This window comes from Xyrauchen texanus, chromosome 4 (genome assembly GCF_025860055.1).
Source record: "Xyrauchen texanus isolate HMW12.3.18 chromosome 4, RBS_HiC_50CHRs, whole genome shotgun sequence".
Taxonomy (NCBI): Eukaryota; Metazoa; Chordata; class Actinopteri; order Cypriniformes; family Catostomidae; genus Xyrauchen; species Xyrauchen texanus.
This window is the reverse complement of record NC_068279.1, coordinates 8940379-8961429: the sequence shown is the minus strand read 5'-3', so window position 1 is coordinate 8961429 and position 21051 is coordinate 8940379. Positions and strand designations below refer to the sequence as shown.

Here is a 21051-nt window from a genome sequence, read left to right as displayed (position 1 = left end):
TAATTAATTTGACATCTTTGCACTTCATTTTTCATATTATTTTTTAATTTATTAATGAACTTTTATTACATGTAATGTTCTTTTCTTATTATATTTATACATTTTATTTGATTTACCATTGCCATTTAAATCCCAATCAGAGATTAAACTCCAGTCACAGTAGCAAAAAAATAAAAATAAAAAATAAATAAATAAAAAAACAGCATATTTTGTGTCATAATGTTGATTAGCGCAAAAATTAATTTTTACTTGCCCCTTCTTTTCCTTTTAAACAAATCAAAATCAATCTTACAGTGAGGCACTTACATTGGATTTTTCAACGTTTAAATAATCACATTTTCAAAGGTTTGGCCACAAGACATAAACAATATGTGTGGTAACATAATTTTAGTGTGAAAAAATCACTTTCTAACCTTTTCTGTGTAAAGTTATCCACCTTTTTCCTACGTCCCGTGATGCTTAGCGAGAAATGTGGGCATTACTTCCGTTATCAAGTAAACAGCTGTTGTGGTACGTCCATTCATTCTTTCATTCTTTCATTATGGTGTTGGGATTTTGAGGAGAGCATATCTGGTTTCATGAGGACATATATCAATCTCTATATCAGTGTGTTACTGGATGATTATAAACTGCAAAAAAGTCATAAAAGACAAAGAAAGTGCAAACAAAATTGGAGCGCTGTTTTTCCCAGATGAAGTTGAGATTTAATCTAAGCACAAACGCAACATTTCAAGCAAGAGTACCTCTGTTAGTTCAGCTTCAGATGTGTATACTTGTCATCTTGTCACCCTGCATTTTCAAATCAGACAGACACACTGAGGAAGAGTCGTGAAGTTCTGTCTTTGGGTATGTATTGACCTGTATTCTATACAGGTCTACAGTATATTGGGTTATTTCCTTTTAAATCCTCACGTAAGCTTTAACATTTGTTCGGCTGGTGATTGACCGTGAGAGTTGGTGATTTGCTACCATCCAGGATGCATCAGGAGGGCGTTTTAAACCTCAAATGCAATGTGGATTTTGACTACCTCTGTAGGTGTTTTTTGTGATCCGATCACAAAACATTTTGCATCCTGTTTGCCACTATATTTAGCACTGTTCATTAGCGAATTGGATAATCCAAAACGCGACTTATTACCAGCTGTAAACAGGGTCTAAAATGACTGCAGCTATAGAACGACTTCTGGGTGAAGTTCCACCCACATTCGTTTCCCCAGTAAGACCCCCAGGAAAAAGGTGGATAGCCAATTTTATAACTTTGTTGCCATGACGATGTAATGTCAACAAACCATAAAACAATACCTGACAACATTGGATTGTGAAAAAAGGGAGATTTTTTTTTTTGTGTAGTGGTGGGGAGTTACGTGATTCATATGTGCGAGAAATGCCGGTCAACCGGTGGAGTTTCAGTTGCTACATTAGGGAGACAATGCAGACTATGTAATATGCATATAGGGAGCGGCAGTACAGGTCAATAATACTACATTGAAAGCTAATAATAGCTAGAAATTGACCATGCATTCAGATGTTCCCTTAACACATCCTTCATAGTTTTACCAGTAAATGCTTATTATGTTTAAACTTTTGTGACCCATGAAAACATATTATAATTTTACCTTCTATATCTAATTTATGTATTCATCTTTGTTTATATGTATATTTGGTTTTATTTATTTTATTTGAATTATTAATTTTCTATATTGCCCTTTGTTACATAATGAGGTGACAAATAACAGTATTAACATTAACAGTAAAATCAGCTGGAATAAAAGAATTTACAGCTAACATTTCCTGACTATTTCCTTATTCACTCTCAACATACAAACCTTTTAAAGTCAGAGTTGAATAAAAGCTTATGATAATACAGATTCAGTTTAAGTACAATTCAATTACAGAGAACAAGGAATTTAGGACAATTTTCACACACACACACACACACACACACACACACACACACACACACACACACACACACACACACACACACACACACAAACAACCTGAACATTCTGGAAGATCAAAAATCCACCAAGGCTCTTCTTTTCTGGTTGTGTGTATAGCAAACTAGCACCATGAAATTGGTTTATGTTTCTGTCACTCTGGCTGTTTGGCTGTTTCAGTGAGAAGCTGCTCTCACACAACACTTCTTCAGTCTTTTTACCACATGGCAAAAGCAGCCAAACAGCACTCTCTGAGAGGAACTGAGGTTCACTCGGAGTGGCTGTCAAAACAAAGTAATCTAATCTAAACAAATATGACTTTGTGCATGAGAGGTTGTGTAGGTGCTTTACAGTGTAACATTCATTGGTCTTTAAAGAATAAAGGATAAACAGAGAGGACTGGATATAACTACATAAACTGTCAGTACTAGAATACTTTCAACTGTTTTAATGATAAAGAAACATTTTGAAATGACCAACCTTTTTTTGTGTTTTTTGTCCTCCTTTCTTTTATACCTGGGACTCGCAACACTGTAAAAACAAAACAAAAGGGGGAACTGGAAAACTATTGGTGGGTTTAAATTAATCTACGGGGTTTAAACTACATACAATAATAGCACTTTTGGGATTTATTATAAAATCATTAACATTAATGAGCAGATATTATTTGTACTGTGTGAAAAGCATTGTAGCACACTAGAAAGCCCTTGTATCTTAGGAAAGAGTATTCTAAACAACAAAATATTAAATGAATATAAAATGTACCTGTGTCTCCCCTTCCTTGAGGCAGACCTGGAGGCAAAAAAGAGATTAATTTAAAGGCAGCAGTGACAAATCAAACAAACCAGAACAACAAACATGCCCCCAAACAAACCTCTAAACATGACATGAAGTGAAAATCAATAACTACCTATGGTGCTTTCTTTTCTTTGAGCTCTTCTTCTTCTTTTTCTTCCTCACATGTGATGGACTGCAGGAGGGAGACCAGTGAGATCAAACAAAGCCACATTTAGTTAAAGCATGAACATAATTTAGCTTTGACATAAACCAGTAAGGGGAAAGTTCACCCATCAATTACAATTCTGACATTTACTTGGAATATGGGTCAAAGACGTAGACAAAGAACATAGCCGAAGTCGTACAGATTAATTACAAGGGACTTTTCCCTCTCCTTTTCTGATCATGCAATCTCTTATTTTACAGTAAGAAATAATAATGCATAATTATCTATCTATCTATCTATCTATCTATCTATCTATCTATCTATCTATCTATCTATCTATCTATCTATCTATCTATCTATCTATCTATCTATCTATCTATCTATCTATCTATCTTGTCTGTCTGTCTCTCTGTCTGTATTGCATGTCTTTCTCAGTTTTGTTGATGGTTAAAAATAATTAAGATAATTTGTTTGTTGGGCTGACCTTTGTCTCCTCCTCTTCCTTTCTGACTTCTTCTTCTTTTTCTTCGCTTTATACACCGGCCGAGGGGAAAGATCAGCATCAAAAGACACACTGAAAAAACAAGAGAAAAAGAATCCATTTGTCAGAATCTCTTTCTGTTATTCTCATTTCATAGGTCATACAATGACAATTAGTCAATAGTAAAAGTGTGATTAATGACCACATTAGGAAAAGAGTCATTTATTGCATAAAGGTCAGAGTTCAGTTAGAAAGACACTGAATGATTTTTAACATTACAACCTGACAGAATATAATTTTTTCTTGAGCAATGGATGCAGAAAAGTTAGATAGATGGTTGTCTAATAGAGGGGGGTTGGATCAATACAACATGACTACAGAGAAAAAGGTCAGATATGTAGTAATGGAGATATGCTTGAAGCTGGAACAATTGTTGAAAGGAGAAGTTAAAGCGTCTTAATCAGAATATGTTTTTACTGTCCAGGTAAGATTGCTCTTATGAGGAATTTGACTTGGCAATTGCAGACATTAAATAAGAAATTTGGGAAAGAATATAAGTCTGTTAATATACCATAAGCCTTGTAATATGCAGCATTATTTGACCATGCTCTTCCCTAAATTGCTTTAATTTTATTTAGGAAGTCTCATTGTGAGTGTTACTATGGTGAGAGAGAGATGAGAAATTGAGAGAGTGAGAAAGCTATAGTTCACATCTTGCTTTACAGAAAGCTTTAATTTTACTGTGCTGGTCTAGCTAGTGACCAGCAAAACTGGTCAACCAGCATGATCATTCTTGAGGGTTACTGTAAATTAGTTACTGTAAGCCGTCTGCCACCAGCATTCAAAAACCAACATATGCTGGTGAATAGATGCTGGTCTTTTCAGAAAAAGCTTTTTCATGGCCAGCAGCCATATCATCGTGCAGCTCTCCTACGCTTACCCACTGAAGATAAGCAGGGTTGAGCCTGTCTGTACCTGAATGGGGGACCTGCCGGGGAAAACTAAGGTTGCCACTGGAAGAGGTGTTAATAAGTCCAGCAGTGGTGCTCACCCTACAGTATGTATGGTCTCCTAATGCCCCAGTATAGTGATAGGGACACTATACTGTAAAAAGGCACCAAATTTCAGATGAGACATTATTAAAAATCCCTGGGCACTTCTCGTAAATGAGTTGGGGTTTAACCCAGGTGTCCTGGCCAAATTCCCTCCAATGGACTTATCAATCATGGCCTCCTAATAATTGCCATCCATGAATTGGCTCTGTCACTCTACTCTCTCCTCACCACTAATAGCTGGTGTGTGGTGAGCATACTGTCACACTATGGCTGCCATCACATCATCCAGGTGGATTCTGCACACTGGTGGTGGTTGAGTAGAGTCCCATGGTCACTATGTAAAGCGCTTCGATTCATTTATTCATTCATTCATTCAGAAGTGAAAATCATGTTCACCATTCCGCATGAACAATGTGTAAGACTGATGCATCTAAATTCATGAACTGAAGACCAAAAATGGCACTTGAAAAAAATTGGGGATGAAGATGGTGATAACAGACAGCAATAAGGAAAAGAGGGAAAAGAAAAAGTGAGTGAGAGAGAGAGAGAGAGAGAGAGAGAGAGAGAGCAGCATGTTCTGATGACAGGCAGCTTTTAAAAATTTACATTTAGTAGCATCAGACAGAATGGACGTGATGTCCTGGTTGAGCATGTGTGCCATTTTAAAAGCACTGAGGTGTTGCCTCAAAAGCATCTTTAAAATGCAATGACATTGAGGAGAGAGCAAGCATGGAAGGATTTGTAGCTTAACAGAGAGATACTGTTCTGTATCTACAACTGAGAGTCTTGAATATGAGCTACAGTTGGTTAGAGAGAAAATTCCACTGGGAAGCAAATCAAGTGCAATCATCAACAAGTAAATATGAACAGAAAGGCTGCCTCTGCACATAGGAAAATACATGAATATATGACACATTTTCACTGTTTTCTAAAGCACACTATTATTATTTTGATTGCAACAATGACACACCACTCTCATTCTATCAGGAGAAATTCATAGTCATCATACAGATCAAATCAAATGTGGGCGTGAACCTACCAATATTCCTCTTTCAAACTGAAGTTAAGAGGTGAGCTGAAAAAGTTAAAAGCATTTTATTCAGCAAAATTATTTCAAAGATTAAAATTCCAACCATCTGAACGAAGATGAATTATATAACATAAAGGCCAAAAGTGGGAATGAGCAAATACTATTCCCACTGTCTCTATCTAATTTAGCCACATCAAGTAATGTCCTTCCATCGCTTTTAATCCTTTGAACCCCCAAAAAAACCCATTAGACGTTCAAAATCCCCCCAATCTGTACCATTCAAACAATTATAAGGCCCATGGAACAGAAGAGCTGACCTTTATGATATTTTCAAAGGCAGATTTTCTGATACCGACCCACTTTATATAAAATAATTTATATAAACTAATTTTAGCTTGTGATATTGAACTTAAAAAGCTCTGTAACCGAAAGAGCTTGTCTCATAAGAATGAGCGCAATGGAGTAAGGAGGAATAAAACTTTTAAATAAACCCAACATAGTGCCATACGTTTGTACAGTACATTAACATTGTCAAGTAATGATAATATATAACATGGGAGAAGGTATACAGGATTTCCATGACAAATAAACATGACTGGCGCAGGTCAAAGACATGATGGCAGCAGCAATGAGATTTCCATCTTGAGGCACATCGCTGCAACAGGATAATATTTCATAGACACAGGGGAGTGCTGTCCGTGACAGTCGATGAATTGCAGGCTGTCATAGCTTTTACTTAGCCCAGACAGTCAGTGATTCAACATGAACACTGAGAGGAGACCATTTAGATGGATCAAAACACAGAGTATGTGCCAAGCAAGCCACGTGGATGGGCTTGCGGGGAAGTGGGCCGTTCACTCTCTGAGGGTGGAAAAGGCTGTTTGGTTTGATATAGGAAGGCAGTTCATCCAGCCCTCTCCACATTAGCAAGTCTGAAATGCATTAGAGGCTGATTAGAGGCAAAGAAAGTGCCATTTCTGCTTAATTAGGAACCTTTGTATCACATTACACTCTGCCGCAGAAGCAATTACACACACACATTGACACTACAATAGCCCAAGATCTTTTGCAATTAATCTTAGTTCTCCAGAAAGGCCCTTTTTGGTTGAGTTAAGAAAATTTGGCTGGTGTCTCTCATCCTGACAATCAATCACATGATGCTACAATACATATATGGCCTTTTGTTTTGGCCTTCAGGGCTCAACATTAAGATTTTTTTCTGCTGGCCCGTTTGAGCCAGTAGTTCATATTTTCACTTGGTCTGCCAACATTTTCACTGGCCCCACCATAAAAAAAAGTTAAATGGTATACCAATGTATTTGTCACGTGTATGTGTTTTGCTTTTTTTTCATGTCTTTATTTTCTGGTTTAGTTCCTGTTCTGGTCATGTGGTGTCTTGTAATGTGTTTTCCTGTTCCCTCATGTGATCTTATTATGTGATTCCCCTGTTCATGTGTCTTGTTTTCATTGGTTCATTGTTTGATTGCTTTGTTATTAGTCTTGTCTGTTCATTGGTTATATTTAATTTAGTCTTGTTATCTTGTTTAAAGTTTAGTCTTGTGATTGGTTGTCTTGTTTACCTGTTACCCATGTCCTTGTATTTAAGCCCTCATGTTTGCCATTGTCTAGTGTCAGTTATTGTTAATGTAACTTTGATATTTTGTTCCAAGTCAAGTCTCACATTTAGGCTTAGGGTTTCCAGATTTCACGATTCATAATAAACTGCACTTGACATCTTCATGTCATCGTCATCATCTCTGCCTGTGTCATACAGTATTTTTGTGCTGTATGTATATGTGTCAGGAATAAGTTACATTTTTCATTAAATGTTAAGGTTTCTTTACAAAACACTAGCTTTGCTGGATAACGATGACAGACGATGCAAAACATTACTGACTTGTTTGTAAATTTCAAACTATTTTAAATTATGCCTTCAAAATTATGAAAAGTTATTCTCGTAATTTTGACAACCTCTCTTGTGCCTTGCAGATAATATTTAGCTGTGTCTGAGAAAAGCAGTGAATTTATTGATTTCAATGGTGATTAGAAGCGATTTGTGCTTTCAGAAAAACAATTTCTTGTATTCTCACTTGATTTCAAACTGACCTGGCTCTTTCTACACCCTCAAAACTGAACTTTATGCTACACTTTAGTATCAAAAGCTTAGTAACTTCTGGCAATTCTAATGGTAATAAGTTAACCTCTGTCCAAGTGGTATTGTGACACTATTCTTTGACCGACTGTGTTCCCTCTACAAGTGCTATTCTGCCATTGGTCTGAATGGTTCTGTGTATTATGAGTAATGGTTTCAGTAGCATTTCCACTAGAGGACAGTTCAGTTTGTTTTGATTCCAGCTAACCATGCTCAGGACAAAAAAAAAAAAATTATACATGTGGAATGTCTTTAAACGTGCCAACAAGGCCAAATCAGTAAGGAACAGCATGGCTCTGCAAAGAGAACAGTTCAACTGTGAGCAGCAGTAAAAAAAACAATGCCATGGGTCTTCCATTTAAAAAATTTTAGCGGCCGCCCAAGTGCCGAGGCAAATTTAATGATAATATGGCATACAACGATCTGCTCTGCTCTAATCTACTGTATATATGGTGCTCACGCTCACATCAACATCCATTTAAATTCTAGTGAGAATAATACTAGTTTAAATCGCTATAGCGTTATTCAACCATCTCAAACAGGTAGCCCCAAAATCATAAACAGCAATGAGTTGAACAGTTTTCTTTTAAATTACACATCATCACCCTTACAATACTGTTTCACGATGTTACAGTAGTAACAGTAACGGTCATATTTTGACAAACATGTTATAGTTTCATATTAAATAATGTATATTTAGATATTTATGTATATAAGGTAGAATCTATACAATTATTCATAAACACTACATTTTATTAATATTATTTTATAAAGACTAGCTGCATTGACCTAACCATGGTAATGAGGAGCAATCTATGGTCTTTCCTCTGCGTATACATCATAGCACTGTAAATATAATGGCAAGTTCATAAAGGACTTTACATCCTGGGCCTCCAAGACTTGTGGACAAATAATGAACAAAGTTTTCCTGTGTAATACAGTATATGGTTTATTTGAATGATGTCTGAAATTCTAATAAATATAATGGGCTCATATAAATAAATATGCTAATCTTTTAAAAGGGGGAAGAGAAAACATTCTGTATCTTTTGTTGTTGATATCAACAACAAAAATAATGCCACTTGATACATGCATTTATACCTGAAAACCATTAACAAAACTATGCACGATAAAAGAAAATACAACCTAGGATACATTTTATGCAGGTTATGTTTTTTTCTATGGTGGGTCGCCACTTGATGTCCAATATAAAATCTGGGCCCTGAAGCAAAACCAGTTTAACCAGAATATCACATGCTATTCAACAACTCTTATTCACAGCAGTGTTGGCAAGCTTATTCAGCTTGTGTGTTGTGCTCAGGCTTTTAAAGGCTTCCGTCAGTTTGGGTTGACCATGAATGCACACAGGTGACGAACACGCCCCTAATGGCCACCATCACTTCAGCTGTCAGAAGGAAAAGCGTGGAGAGATGGTCGTCTTGTGAGTTAGACCGAGTGCTGACACACTCAGGAGAATTCTCAAGGCTAGAGAGTTAAAAGGCTGTGAACATTGATAATGGACATCTCACAGAGGGCTTCAGAGCTGATTGCACTGGCAGCACTGCTGTACATACCGTGATTCTTTGAATAAGAAAAAAGTAACATGATACTTTTGACAAACAGAATCAAGATGCTTAAGGTGGTTTGAGCAGTGGTTAACTTTCTATTGCATGAAAAAAAGTCTATTTAAGAGCCCATGCAGTAAGTCTTGCATTGAAAAGATCACGCAGAGGGCTTTTGACAAAGTACTGTCACACTCCAAAGTTGTCAAACCTGCAGAGCGAAAGAGCTATCACGACTAATCACAGACTTTGAACATAAGGGTCTCCTTATGTTCTACCCAAAAGAATAGAAGCTATCTATATAAAATGTGACTTTATTGAGACTGAATTTGATACCGTATTATATTTCTTATTATATATAAGATGGTTCTATTATTGGAATAAGAATGTCACAAATGTCTATGTACCTGATTTAGGATTCTTCAGTTGTACGGATAAAGAAATAACAGTTATGGATTTCTGAGGTTTAGACTGATCTGACTTAATTATTCTTTGATCTGGCATTGTTTAGCTGTAGTTGGGTGTTTGATTATAAGATTGCCACTGTTTGAGACTAGATGATGCCTTTGCATGTGCCTCTGTCTGGCAGAGAAACTCGGCACGAACTCACCTAAAGATTGGCGTGTTTGAGAAAACACTCAAGCTGGCGTACTCCCTATTTTACATACTGATGCACTGCTTTTCCACTGTGTTATCACATACACTTTGACGCTATCAGAGGAATTATGCTGTTAGAATTCAGTGTTGAATCAATTTCTTTTACAGAGTGGAGTTTGAATTTTGGCGGACGTGAAGCAAGAGGACCCCATAAAAGACATGTGTGTTAAAATTTCAGGCAACACCTGAATGTTTACACTGTTGCAAAGAGATAAGAGTGTTTGTGTCTGCACCGCATGTTTCTAATTCATGCCTGTAGAGTGAGGTTGAAGCTTAGAAGTGGATTCGGTGCATCATATTTTTATTTGTTTGATCTCTGGGGTTATAATAAGATTTATGTTTGAAAAGATGTATCTATGCAAAGGTTCTGTAGTTCAACTGTATGATGCATTCCACAATTTGTGAAAAATAAATAAATAAATAATACATTTAGAAACACTTTGGAAGGTTTCTATTCTTGAGCAGTTTATATAAATTTTGGAAAGTGTTTTCTCCAATGCACCCAAACGTTTTTGAAGATGAACGTATGAGGAATAGGTGTCAGAAGATACAGACCTACGAGCTCGGTGGTGGCTACGATGTTTGCGTCCTCTGTGTTTGATGTGTCTGTTTTTCTCATGAGTTTTTGCAACTGTATCTTTAGTTTCCACTTTCTCTTTGTCGTCTTTTGGTGCGAGGGTAACTGCTGTCTCCAACCTGGAAGAACAAAGAAACAGAACAACTGTTTAGAATCAAACATTCAGGAAATATTGTCAACATTTTGCCAAGACATTCTGAAGGGCCAATAGGCAGTCCAGGAAAAGCACTGAAGAGTGAAAATCAACCCTGCAAAGTACAGACAATTACAAAATTAGGGAGAATCTCATGTGAAAACTGTAGTTAATGTCAAAATGTAACAAAACTAAATGGTAAATTAAATAGGCTTAATTTTCCTAATGTCTTTTTTTTTGTCTCTCATTTCCTTGTGGATTCACCCATTAGCATTTCCATCCCCATTTTTCTTGGTTTTGGCAGTTGGGTAAAGTGATATCTAAATAATGAAACTGAAATACACTAAAAGGCATTCTGAAAAATGCCTGTGATTTCATTATTCAGTTTTAAAGGGCACTGATGTTTAGGCTCATGGAAGGGGTTGGGCTCTCTATGCTGCAAAACATTGAAATATTTTATGTTTCTATCCAAAACCTTCATATATACAGAGGTCATCTGCTCAGTATTCAAATGAGGTGTCAACAGAGTAGACTTTATTTACAAGCCTCAGTTGAACTGACATTTCTGATTTGATGTTTTTCTTTCTTTTTTTTTTTTTGTGCATCTCAAGGTTGTTCGGTGCATAGTTTGAAAACTCAAGACTCATATGCAGAATTTCAAAATATTAATTAAAAAAATAACAACAGCAAATATCACATGCACACCATGTTTGTAATTATACTTATAACATATTGCCATATATATATTAGACAGACAGATAGATAGATAGATAGATAGATAGATAGATAGATAGATAGATAGATAGATAGATAGATAGATAGATAGATAGATAGATAGATAGATAGATAGATAGATAGATAGATAGATAGATAGATAGATAGATAGATAGACTGCAACATGACACTTGAGCACTTCTTTTCCTATCAGTGACATGTTCTGTACAAAATGTCTGAAAATAAATGCATAAATAAAACTGATTGCTAGAGCCGGGTGGATAGGACTGACTTGATCTCCATGCCATGCTTACAGATGCTCCTCTTTAGTGTGTGTGTGTGTGTGTGTGTGTGTGTGTGTGTGTGTGTGTGTGTGTGTGTGCGCGCGCATGTGTGTTTATGTGTGTGTGTTTGTACGTGTGTGTGTGTGTGTACACGTGTGTATACATGTCTGCATGTGCCCCCAAATGATTGAGCACAAATTTTTGTGTCTGAGTGCCTGCATGGTGTGTGTGTGTCTGATTGTAATGAGAAGTTAATCAGTCTTTCAGATTAAATGCTGATTGCCTCTCTCTCAATGCAGCAGAAGGAGGCCTGCCCTCTGGCACCACTGGATAAGAGAGGGTAAAGCACAATCACATTATTATTGTCAGCCTTCCGGCATTGCAGCCCTACATGGCCCTCCAATGTGCCTATACGTGATTGGAAAATTCATCGTTCTGCTGGGCATAATAGGGAGAGGATTACAGATGGTGAATCAGTGAAAACATGTTGATGTGAGGGCTGATGAATGACCCAAACATCTTCACATTGAGATCTAAGTTAGATCACATATGTCAGTGATGTTCCAGTAGCTCAACTGGTAGATCATGGCTCTAGCAACGGCAATATTACAGGTTTGATCCAAGGGAATGGCTTGCAGTGATAACATGTACAGTATACGTTGAATGCACTGTGATTCACTTTGGATAAAAGCATCTGCCAAATGCATAAATGGATGGATATAGTAAACTACAGCTTTGAATGGGAGACCACAGCAAATACAAATACAAATTTTGCATTCTCATTTGCTCCAAAAAGCAATATCCACTATTACATTCCCAAAAATTAGATGGGAAAAAAAAATAGAGATAGATAGATTATGGAGCCAAATTTAGCTGTTTTTAAAACTACAGTAATTTTTTTTTATTTAATTTAATTTATTTATTTTTGAATGCCAGGTTAATACAACACCAATTATTTTGTTATTGAACATTGGTATTAAATATATTATATTATACAAATAATATTATATATTTAACATAATAAAAAAATTATACATTTAAGTTATATAATTACATTTTAAATGTTTGCAAGATTTACACTGCTAAATCAGGAGGAAACATCATCACAGTCTGTGACAAGGGTCCATGTGACTGTGATTTTGCCAAGCAGGAAGTGTTCATGGATCAACATCTTTTGTTGACTTTGGAACAACATTCCTGCCTAAACCCATCCCTATCCCTAACCTAACCATAAAATCAGACTGAAAGTAGACGCCTTTATTTTTTTGTCACCCATTATACATTTTGAACATTTACAGTGAAATTATTTTTTCCCCCGCATATCCCAGCTAAGCTGGGGTCAGAGCAGAAATGATTGGTTGATAAGAATTCTCTTCAAGCCCCAATCCCAGATATAAACCTAACCCTATCCCTTAAACTTAACTTTAAAATCTGATGATAGATGATAGCAATGCTGTTCCACGAACACCAAGTGTTTTGATCCAACATCTTTTCAATGTCCTGCTTGACAAAAAGAGTGGTTCAAAGATCAGCAACACAGGTCTAGCAAGGTTAAGCTCTGTATAAATCAAATGCACAAATTACAGTAGTTTCTAAAGCAACAGGCACACTGGTGAGTAAACAGAATAAAGTTTACAATGCTTCCAGCAACACCTCCTAAATAATGCATGATAATGAACCCAAGATCTAGAAGGCAGTAACTGTTGTGATAATACAGCCTTGCACCCTAATAGAAGCTTTCTCTTAATTTTTCACAGGCTCCTTTTAACCCAGCCTTGTGACTCTTTCTTTCTAGCAGTCAGCTAGAGAGGCAACTGATGAGATCTTTAAATTAAATTGGTTTCCCCATCACGGAATGACTTTCCTCTGATCGGCTTCAATTTATGGGAGAACTTTTCTACAGGGAGACGGATTTATGGCGTGTTGTATATATATGTCACAAACATGCGGATGCACATGAGCTCTTGCTTCAGTTTGAGCTTGCTAACATTCAAAGCAGTCTTGTGTGCTTGTAATCCATTACTGTGGATAGTAAAGACTGTTTGACATGTCTAAAGAGGACTATTCAAAGCTCACAGCGGGAAAAGCTTACTTACAAAATAATAAGAGAGAGATTTGTTAGATTTTTGCTGCAGATCATTTACTGTAGCACTGTAAGAGACAGAATTGCAAGAGTGTTGCTATTGTGTTCTGGGTGGTTGGTAGGTAATTGCCAAAGTCAAAAGAGCACACCCCTAAGTCTCTATGATATTCTGGTCACTAGATATGTTTCAGGTCCTTCCTGCAATGCACTGTAAATCTGTGCGATTTGTTCCACCCTTTTCATCATCTGCCAGACAACAATTGTAAGACAAATTGCTTAGCTACAGCTACAGTCTGGTTCCGGAAGAAGAAATCCCTTTTATTGTTTCCATAGGGGAACTGAACTTTAAAGATAACTTATAAACCTTTAAAGACAGACCTACTGTTAGCTCCAAGGTTGCTAATCCATGATTTACAGTATGCTTCTGCTGACGGCATCAGTCCAATAATTTCAACTTAATTTTTTTACATTTGTGTAAGAGCGGAATTTGTGGTGTATAACTACATTACCCATCATCTTGCAAAGAATGTTCCATAAATCAGAGAATCATGGCCACAATATTTGCCAAAGAATCTGTGCAGTGATCATCCACTCCCATGGACTGTGGATGATGAAATCAAGTTGGGTTCCCTACCAATATATATATACAATATATATATACTGTATATATATATATATATATATATATATATATATATATATATACAGTATATATATATTGTTAATAAACGATATAATGGATGTGACGATCCTATTGGCTGCTACCTGTTTGTGTTTCTTTGTCCCTTCTGTATGTGCATCTGTGTGTCTTTTTGCAGGTGATTGGCTGGCCGATGAGTGATTGGGAATTTACAGGAGTGTGGGGTTTCCATTATACTTAAGTCGTTTCCTTCCTGTGGTAGAGGTGTTTGATTCTATCTGGGCTCCATCCAACTTACATCACTCTGTGTCCGTGTCTACGTTAACTCAAACCGAATCATTCCATTTATGACAGCTCTTCCATAAAGTGTGAGGTTTTAATAAAGTGTTACTATTTTATTAAGTATGCTCGTCTCCTCCTTTTGTTTGTTGTGATCCTTTGGTATCGTAACAATGGACAACTTTAAATCAATAGTTTTCTATTTTCCCATCCATTTTAATTTGAATACGTCTTTTGCAATGCTTCATGATATTGTAGTTCATTCCCTCAAAGACATGAAGAACGCTGTCTTGTACGTGTGAAATTTTTTCAGATTTTTTGGTTTATTTATAAGTAGGTTTATGATGATTACAAACTTGTGTCCACAAAAACAAAATCAGCCAGGCACTAGACAATAACACATGGCAAGCTGGGAGTATCTTCTAAAGAGCATAGAAAATGTATGACTATGAAGTATTGTTTGTGCTGTGATGTGGGGTCTCAGAGGCAGTCTAATGGCAGCTCTCCAGGTTGTGTGTTGAAGTGTTTCTGTTGTTGTAGATGAGTCACAGCCCCTGACTTGGGTCCCCTCTCTGCCTCTGTCATGTGCTACTGATACTCAGTGTGATGGGAGTGAAAGGCACTTTTGGGGGTTGATGGAAGACTGAGAAGGGAGGGTGATCAAGAAAGAGAAGACAGATGGTTCAGGATGCACACAAACACATAATAAACAGTGTGTGGTAGAAATTTCACATGAGTAAAATGAATTTAAGAAACAGAGAATACACTGTAGAAGGCTTTTACAGACGTTCATAGATATGAACACAACACACCAGGGCTGGTGCTGGCCAAATCAATGCCCTACACAAAGTTCAGCAATCGTGACAATCTGTGGTAATCTGACGTGGAGCAGCTGGAAGGCAATCGTCTGTGTCCCGTGACTGCTATTGTGTCCTTGAATAACATATAACGTGTGAGGAAGGGCAGTCAGTGGAGTTTCTGGTCTCGAAACAAATAATTATTTACATACAGTGAGAGTATATAGACTAGAGCTATACAAACAATGTGGATAGCATGGATCAGAAAATCAGTTAATGAGAAATATTTGAGTTCATATTGAAATGTCTGACTTTTAATTGCAGACATTGGTATTTTGGCAAATGTGAGCTCAGTTTGTTAAACTCTAGATAAGATGTGAGATTACATTTAGTTATTGTCTAGGACAAACAACAGTGACATTAATGAGATCTCATTACCCACTGGCTTAAAAACAGACTTGAACAAACTGAGATTCCATGTTGGCTATTCCATATTGTAAATGCGTTCAGCGGGAGACACTGATATAGAGACGGAGACATTGCGCAGCAGCGAAAGCCACAGGATTAGCACACGTTAATGGGATAACTGTCTGCACATTTCCAATATATAGCTCTTAATTTCTAAGGCCACTCTTAGCTTGCTCTGATTCATCCTGGAAAGTGTTATTTAAGGATGCTGCTAGTTACCATGGCACCCAGATATGTGATGTTTCAACCAAGCTAACTTATGACCTACAATTATAAGCTTTAACAATAACACGAATTAATGCCGTTAACACTCAACAAAAGGACTTGTCATAGGACTTGAAGGGAAAAATATATATATATATATATATATATATATATATATATATATATATATATATATATATATATATATATATATAAAACAACATTTATTTCATGTTTTTTAATGCAGGTTCGACTTTGAATAGACACAGAATGGTCCTTTAATCTTTGCATGTTTCACTCTTGCAGAAACAGTAAAAACTTTAAAATCAGAGCAGTTTCACCTCTAGTACTAAAAGCCTCACAGTCACATCTACTCCCTAGGCTTTGGGTCTGCAAGAGGATAACAGACATAAAATGAGACTCCATCCTCCCACAGCGGATCTGATATGCGAGTCCCCATTCTGTAGTTCAGTGAGACCATTCAGTGCTATTATCCCTGTCAGATCCACAGCCAAACAACTTATAATCGTTTTCACAAAATAAAAGGCAGAGATCATTTGGCAGAGATCATTTAGAGAGAGAGAGAGAGAGAGAGAGAGAGAGAGAGAGAGAGAGAGACATGATTGAGTAAGTTAATTAAGGATGGATACCGATTAACAAACTCCAGAGCTCCATCTATCAAAATGGAAAGTGATGATATTGTTTGCTTAAAATTCAGGGTTAAAGCCAGCCTCTTTTCATCATGATATTGATTCTTATGATGGGTATACTGAGGCCAGACATCATGCAATTAAACAATTTTAAGTAATCAAGACCATGTAGATCCAGAAGGAGACTAACTGGCTTTTCTATGTTGCTTTAAGATAAGCAAGAAAATGAAATGATATTCTGCATGTTGCATTAGTGTTAAAAGCTAAGAAAATTTTAGACTGTAAATCTGGGAATTTCACGTGATAATACTGTTTAAGCAGTGTCCTATTTTCATTTAAAGCTTTAAAGGTTTTAGTTAGGTCTTAGTTCACCTTAAAAAGGAAAATGTATTCATTGTTTACTCACCCCTGTATTGTTATTAACTCATATGAATTAATCTTTTTCTTAACACAAAAGGGAAAAAAAATAAAAATATTGTGCTCAGTGATGTCATACAATGGCAGATTATGGTGACTACCTCTTCAAGCTTCAAAAGAATGCAAAAGTAGGCTATACTTCAGTCATCATATAAAGTATCCAATGAAACTCATGATTGTTTTGAAAGCATCCGATAATGTTAGGTGAGAAATGTATTATTATAAATGTATTACTTAGTGAAACTGTTTACTGTCCATTGCTCTACTCTGCGTGTTCATGACAGGGCACAAGAGCAACAGTTCATGCAAACATCCAAACTTTCAAAATCTGTCTGATAAATTTGCAGTCAGAGAATAGATGCATTTCTGTGCCCAGCCTTATTTGTTTTGTACGGAGTACTCTATAAAACTTAGAGGGATAGAGGAGGCGGGAATGTATGTTCCCTCTTCTCCAATCTGAACCGTTGTGTGTGTGCAAGACCTCCACCTAAAGAGAGAAAGACCTCAGCAAAACATTTGGAAGGTCAGATGACCAATTCTTTTTTTTTATAGTTTCTCCCTTTGTGTTAAAGAGATAGTTCACCCCAAAATGAAAATTCACTCATGATATATTCACCCTCATGCCATCCTAGATGTGTATGACTTTATTTCATTTGCAGGACACAAATAAAGATTTTTAGAAGAATATCTCAGCTCTATAGGTCCTCCCAATGCAAGTGAATTGGTATCAAAATTGTGAAGCTCCAAAATCCACACAAAGGGAGCATAAAAGTAATCCATATGACTCCTGTGGTTAAATCCATGAGTTCAGACAAAATATGATAGGTGTGTGTGAGAAACAGATAAATATTTAAGTCAAATTTTGTCATAAACTCACCTCCCTGCCAGTAGGGGGCGATATGAACTTAGAATGTGAATCACCAAAAATAGAAGGAGAAAGCGAAAGTTAAGAAAAAAGACTTAAATATTCATCTATTTCTCACCACACCTATCATATTGTTTCAGAATATATATATTAATCACCAGAGTCAACTGGAGTACTTGTAAGTTGCTCTTATGTGGATTTTGGAGCTTAATAATGTTGCCATCCATTCACTTGCATTGTCTGGACCTACAGAGCTGAGATACTCATCTACAAATCTTCGTTTGTATTCTTCTGAAGTCATACACATCTTGAATGCCATGAGGGTGAGTTAATGATGAGAGAATTTTCATTTTTGGATAAACTATCTCTTTAACAGCAAATAAACAGCAGTATTACACTGTTATTATATCAGGAACATAGTGCTAATTATGGAGGTTTAACTGTTATTGAGTGATACATACACTCTCCTAACAACAGCAGATGTGCAGAACAATCCCTTGGGCACACTATATACAGATGGCAAGGAACAGTACTGAAGACTGGGCAGCATTTCCTGTCTCCGTGTGAAAGTAATTCCAAATTGAAGTTCCCAGAGGAACGATTCTAGGATCTGCACCCCTTCTACAGTGGATGTGTCTATCGGTAAAATAAATGTAAAAAAAAAAAATAATCAGTTTAGCTGAAGGTTTCAGCAAACAGAATGTTAAACATGTACTTATGTATATTTAAAACATTATGTTTTTAATATATTCATGCCTTCACTTGTTGATGGCCAATAAACGCATCCAAAAACTGAATCCACTGTCAAAAGCAATTACGCGGGAACATGTATAGAATATATCACTGGCTATCACATCACAAGTAGTCCGAGTGCAGCATCAAAGTTTCCAAGACAAAACAGTGCTTTACTTTCCATGATTTTATTTTATTTTTTTATTTTTTTTGGTCTGGCCAGTGCAAGGCAGAGCCGTTGCATCTTCTTTGATAAAATGGGAAGACAATTATAGCAGCCTAAATTTCTGCAACATGAGGACCGCTGCCTCTTCTAAGAAATAACCTGCATGCTATCATGTGAGAAAGAAATCAGTCCCAGATCTCACTAAGTCCCTAATGAGCCAGGGAAGGCAAGTGATTTGTACAGACACTTTCAGATTGACGGGAAAAGTGTGAAGAGTGAAAATGAGTGGGGATATAGGGGAAAGCAGGGGACGTAGGCAGGGAGAAGAAAATCCACAAAAAGCTTAGCCGAATCGAGAATTCACTGCCCTATTTCCAACTCTGCATGAAGACTCCGCTGCATGATAGAAGTGGACATGAAGGATTTAAGAACAATAAGACAGCTTGATTTAACAGCATATTCTTGCCTTCCCATCTATTCCACTTTTGCACTGCTCAGCTGGAGGTACACAAGAACAACATAACAACAGTAAGCTTCAACCTAACTGTGCATGTGAATTGTTTAGAGACAAATTTTCCAGGATTTCTTACAACATGAGTGAAATTGCACATAGTTTGTATATAATGTTAGATACTAGAGCTGCGCTGGAACAGATACTGACAAATAGACAGGTATGAGGATGAACTGATGGATTGACAGATGGAATGATAAAAAAGTGATAATTTCTGAATGATTTCCTAATTTATATAATAAACAAAGGGAAAATGCTTCTCTTATAAAGACATAACGCACACATTTCCTATCTTCTGTGTGAAAGATAGCAAGCACATATAGAGGGTAAAGTCATTCTGAAGACAAGTGAAGTTGGTTTATTCAATTATTGCTACCTGATGATAAAATGGAGCAACATAATGGTTTGATTAATTTCCTTATCATACTCGGCACAAAGAGTAATTATGGCCGGTCCACTACTCTACGAACCACCCATCAATCAATTTAAGCACTCTTCACTTCCTACCATCCCCTGCTCTCTCTCTCTCTCTCTCTCTCTCTCTCTCTCTCTCTCTCTCTCTCTCTCACTCTGGATGACTTTTGCCCCAGGCCATGGAAATAATGACAGGCAAACTCCAGATGTTCATACACACATGGACACAAGCACTCACTCACGCCAAAAACTCTATACAACAGCTCGACAATTATTCTGTAGAAATGCATTTTTGGAAAAGGGCACTGTTCACAATGAGTAATCAACAGCTTGCCACTACAACTTTGCCCAAAGCAAACGTGGGTGAAACATGTTGAGGCATATGTTAATGACCTAATGGGTGCATACGGAGTGTGCCTTCTCAGTTTTTCATATTTTTATCCTGGTTGACTGAATTCAGTGTATTAACTGTATAGATCAACCTCTAAAGAGTCTTTTTTGGAACTCATCAATCAGAGGAGAAATGACAATCCACATATTTTTGTTCACTTTCATATTTTCATCTTCTCCACCATTGCCCTTGGGTTCAGTATAGTGCCTTCAAGTCATTTTCTTTGAGTTCCAGTTAAAGTATCATGGCAGAAGCTAAGTTGTATTAATAATATTTTTGAATGTTGATTGTACAGTTTGTGAACTTGTGACTGTGAATTTTTCTTCCTGTGTTTTGTTGAAATGTGAAAAAGAGAAAGAAATATGAAATGATATAATGCTTATATTAAATTCTGACCAATTTCTTTTTGAACTCCGAAGAAGGAACTTCCCAGGAGAACTTAAGGCAACATTAATAGAACTATCATCATCCCTAAATGGAAACAGATTTGCTATTTCTCTTTCTCTCTTTGTGTTAAACATAATTCTATTTTAAAAGCTCAGTAATGCATCAGAGCTTTCAAAATGTATGGCATCAACTAGGAAAGCTATTGTTTGTCTCTGATCAACCTCTCTATCACACTCTGGCAGATTAAAAAGCACATGGTCTGAGCTTGAGATCTTGAGGATAGAACTATGGGGTCAGGAAAATAAAACCTGGAGATATCTATCTGTCTGTCTATCTATCTATCTATCTATCTATCAATGTATCACCCTAATTGCTGGGTTTGTTAAAGCAAAGTAAACTGATGGAGCTGATGAATGAACGAAGAGCTATCAAACAGTCATTTAACATTGCAGTAATGAAAATGACATTTCCATTTCCAGGAAAAAAGAAAATGCATAAGCAAAAACAAACAAACAAAAC

At 36.6% G+C, this 21051-nt stretch overlaps 1 protein-coding gene across 1 annotated transcript in view; it reads right to left on the bottom strand.

The window, feature by feature from the left end:
- Window positions 1-21051, bottom strand: part of LOC127643109 (serine/arginine repetitive matrix protein 4-like) — a 67377-nt gene that overhangs the window by 17192 nt on the left and 29134 nt on the right. Inside the window, exons 2-6 of the mRNA XM_052125685.1 lie at window positions 10376-10516; window positions 3368-3457; window positions 2851-2910; window positions 2706-2732; window positions 2421-2471 (exon numbers count right to left, since the gene is read on the bottom strand). Of these exons, the coding sequence (XP_051981645.1) occupies window positions 2421-2471; window positions 2706-2732; window positions 2851-2910; window positions 3368-3457; window positions 10376-10516 (369 nt within the window). The remainder of the gene's footprint in view (window positions 1-2420; window positions 2472-2705; window positions 2733-2850; window positions 2911-3367; window positions 3458-10375; window positions 10517-21051) is intronic.